The sequence below is a fragment of the Castanea sativa genome, chromosome 5 (genome assembly GCF_040712315.1).
Source record: "Castanea sativa cultivar Marrone di Chiusa Pesio chromosome 5, ASM4071231v1".
NCBI classification, from domain to species: Eukaryota; Viridiplantae; Streptophyta; class Magnoliopsida; order Fagales; family Fagaceae; genus Castanea; species Castanea sativa.
This window is the reverse complement of record NC_134017.1, coordinates 61,149,147-61,152,937: the sequence shown is the minus strand read 5'-3', so window position 1 is coordinate 61,152,937 and position 3,791 is coordinate 61,149,147. Positions and strand designations below refer to the sequence as shown.

At 35.9% G+C, this 3,791-nt stretch overlaps 1 protein-coding gene across 1 annotated transcript; it reads left to right on the top strand.

Annotated features, from left to right (window-relative positions):
* Nucleotides 1-2,225: 2,225 nt before the first annotated feature.
* LOC142635557 (putative F-box protein At4g22180) lies at nucleotides 2,226-3,533 on the top strand. Its single transcript, XM_075809696.1, has one exon. The coding sequence runs from the start codon at nucleotides 2,226-2,228 to the stop codon at nucleotides 3,531-3,533; it is 1,308 nt and encodes a 435-aa protein (XP_075665811.1).
* The last annotated feature ends 258 nt before the right edge of the window (nucleotides 3,534-3,791 follow it).

Here is a 3,791-nt window from a genome sequence, read left to right as displayed (position 1 = left end):
TGATAATTCTTAAATAGCATTAATTCAAAAGGGCGAGACAAAACCTTTGCAACCATGCAATTGGAATGTGACACACCTTTATAATTCTCTTCTGCTTTTCCCAATTTCGTCCAACCATCTTTATTGAATAATATTATAATACTCTCTGTTGTGGATGTTAGAGATATATTAACCTATTAGCATAAACTCACGCCTAATTCTAATTTGTGTGCAAGCCAAGTCTTCTACTTGTATTAGAAGTCTATTAGTTTAGGGTTTAGTTTACTATATATACACATGTTATAGTTCATTGTAACACATGATTTGTACTACACTCTAATTTATCATTGATGTAGCTCTTTAGGGTTTCCTCCGTGGATGTAAGCCGTTAAGCTGAACCATGTAATCCTTATGTGTTATTGTATTCTACACTTTATACTTTTGCTTCTGCATCCATACTAGCATATTCAACATGGTGTATCGATGCTAATATTTAACATGGTAGTAGAGTTACCTTCCTATGGCCATGGTTTTCTATCTTTATGGTGTATTAAGAGCAATTTTTATCTTCCTCGGTGTTTCTTCACTGTGTTCATGTTCTTTGGTTTTCCACTGCTGCCGTCAAAACTCTCTGGTATAGTTATGTCACCATTAGAAGTTGCATCAACACTGTAAGATCATTGCCTTCCTCAAACCACCGTCATAGAGCCAAACTTCATTCAAGGGATCTTCTTAACCTAATCAAATCTCAAGATTTCATCAAGTTTCCATCTTGAGTTTGAGAAGGGGTGTTAGAGATATATTAGCTCATTAGCATAAGCCCACGCCTAATTCTACTTTGTGTGCAAGCTAGGTCTCCTATTTGTACTAGAAGTCTATTAGTATAGGGTTTAGTCTACTATATATACACATGTTATAGTTCATTGTAACATAGGATTTGTACTACACTCTAATTCATTATTGATGTAGCTCTTTAGGATTTTCTCCGTGGATGTAAGCCGTTAGGCTGAACCATGTAATCATCGTGTGTTATTGTGTTCTACACTTTATGCTTTCGCTTCTGCATCTATACTAGCATATTCAACATGGTGTATCAATGCTAATATTTAACAGTGAAAAACCAACTCTCTCTCTCTCTCTCTCTCCCTGTGTGCCTTGGATTTACAGTTTCAACTCCAAGCAATCAGACACATAAATCAAATCCAAAAAAAAAAATAAAAATAAAGAACCAAACAATATTAGAGGAAAGACTCGTAAAGTTGCGTCAAACGGGGGTTGATCTGGGCAAGAGTTGTTGCTTGAGTGTAAACATTTCTAGAAACTGTTTGATTGCGATTTGTGAGTAACATTTTTGAGAGAGAGTTTAAGATTTAGATTGGGAACCTGGTTGGTTGTGTGATACGAATTATAAGTGGGTTTCAAAATCTTTGGGATCGTGGGTGGTGAGGGGGAGTGAACGTGAGTGTATTGGGAGCATGTTCCTATTTTGTATAGTGTCATGGGAGGGTTTTTTTTTTTTGGAGAATGAGTGTCATGGGAGTTAAAGAATAATTTTTTTACCAAGTTTTGCCCTACTTAAACAGAGGCTCTTCTTTTTTTCTTTTTTTTTTTTTGTTGTAAAAGTTAGTAATTTTAATTCATTATAATTTTTTTTATAGATAACATTTTAGTAGGAGTTAAAATTTATCTTCTTATATAAAAAAAGTCTATATATCTATTTAGTTTTTTTTTTTTTTTTTTTGATATTTAGTTTTGTTTTTGTATAAACGTGGGGTGTTTTTTTTTTTTTGAAGGAAAAAACAGTAGCAAATGTGGGTTATTTAACTTATTTTTCTACTTAAAAAAAAATAAAAAAAAACCAATAGTTATTTTGAAGAAGTGGGTTAGTGGAATAATGTTGCTATTTTGTAGACAATATTTTAGTGCAAGTTAAATATGTATTTTTACCAAATTATCCCTTAGTTTTGTCTCTACTTAAACCTAGGGGTGTAGGGATATTTTGGAACAAAAAACAATCCGGTCTAAACAAAAAAGGTCCCTTAAATAGTAGTATTGAAGATTTATATTATTTTAAAAATAATTTAAATTTATAGGATCGGGTAAGCACACTCTCATCCAAATAGAAGTTGGATTTAGCGGCAAAACAATCACATTCTCCAAATCCAAGTAGAACTTGAATTCAGTGATCGCATGGCACTATATTATAATTGCCTTTAAGTTGATCTCGAGACCCACTTTGGTCAGACATGGGTGAAGGCAGTAAAAGAAGAAGAATTTCGAGTACTAAAGAGAAAGCAGGGAAGGCTGAAACTAAACCAAAGTACTCATCATGGTCATGGTCAGACCTCCCTGATCAACTGTTGGGACTTATCCTAGGAAAGCTTTCCTTGGTAGATATCATTCACTGCTGCGCTGTTTGCTCTTCTTGGAGATCCACTGCACAATTCCATTGCACTCAAAGTACTAGTACTGCATGGCTCATGCTTCCCGGCGACGAAAAAGATGACTCGACTACTCGCTGCTTCTTTAATCTCGCAGAAAACAAGGTTTACAAGATGAAGAATGCGTTCGAAGGATTTGGCGAAGACGCTTGGTGCGTGGGCTCTTCTCACGGTTGGCTCGTAATTCTGGATGATGAAGCCATCCCACATCTCTTTAATCCCTTCTCTAGATTTCGGATTCAACTTCCGTCGATTCCCAATGAATTCCTCAGCCCAAACATTGATCGGGATTACTTCCTTCGATATTTGCGGAAGATTTTTATCGCCAAAGCTGTGCTGTTGGCAGACCCATCACGTTCCAACAATTTTGTGGTGGTAATTATCTGTGGTTCTCTCTCAAGGCTTGCATTTTGTAAGAAAGGGGACACAACGTGGACCGAACTTGCTGTCAGATCTCTCAACACATACCAACAATATGTTGAATACAGTGACATTATATGCCATGATAATCAAGTTTACGTCTTGTCAAGTGATGTTTCAGTGGAAGTCTGGGATTTTCGGAGTGCTTTCCCGACCAAAATCATGAGCATTGATAAACCTTCCACACTACAAAAAGTGGTTGGAAATAGTTTTTTCATACATAATCTTTCACCCAAGTTTTATTTAGTCAAGACATCCACTGATTTGTTATTCATCAAACGGTTTATTGGAGACTTTGTTAATGCAGAAGGACTTGTTGTTGATGAGGATTACGTCCTTTATAATTCTGAAATTTGCCCATATCGTACAAAGCTGTTTTATGTTTACAGGTTGAATTTCAGGCAGAAAACATGGGAACAGGTTGAATCTTTGAACGATCAGGTTGTGTTTTTGGGCGGAAATCAGTCAATATCACTCTCAAGCCATGATCTTTTGGGGTGCATACCAGATTCGGTTTATTTCACGGATGATAGATGGGATGAGATGGATGTGGACGACTCATATGGTGGCCACGATATTGGTTTTTTTAATTTAGATGATCAGAGTATTAAGCCGTATTACCGTTCAAATTTGGCGAGGATCGATCCACCACCCTTTTGGATTACTCCAAATCTATCTATGGTGAAAGACTAAGATGATGTTAACTAGAATTGCCAACCTCTGTACAGGTCCTAAGGTAGTAGAAGATAAAAGACGAAGACTAAGATGCTGTTAGCTAGAATTGCCAACCCAGGTAGTAGAAGATAAAGATGAGGTATTTAAATTCAAAGAGTACAACAATTAGAATCAAATCTGCTGCAAGTTTATCTAATAGCTGTAGAAGTATTTGAATTTAAATTATGTGAACTGGCGTGATCTGAATTTTAAGAATGAGAGCATTTATCTAATTTA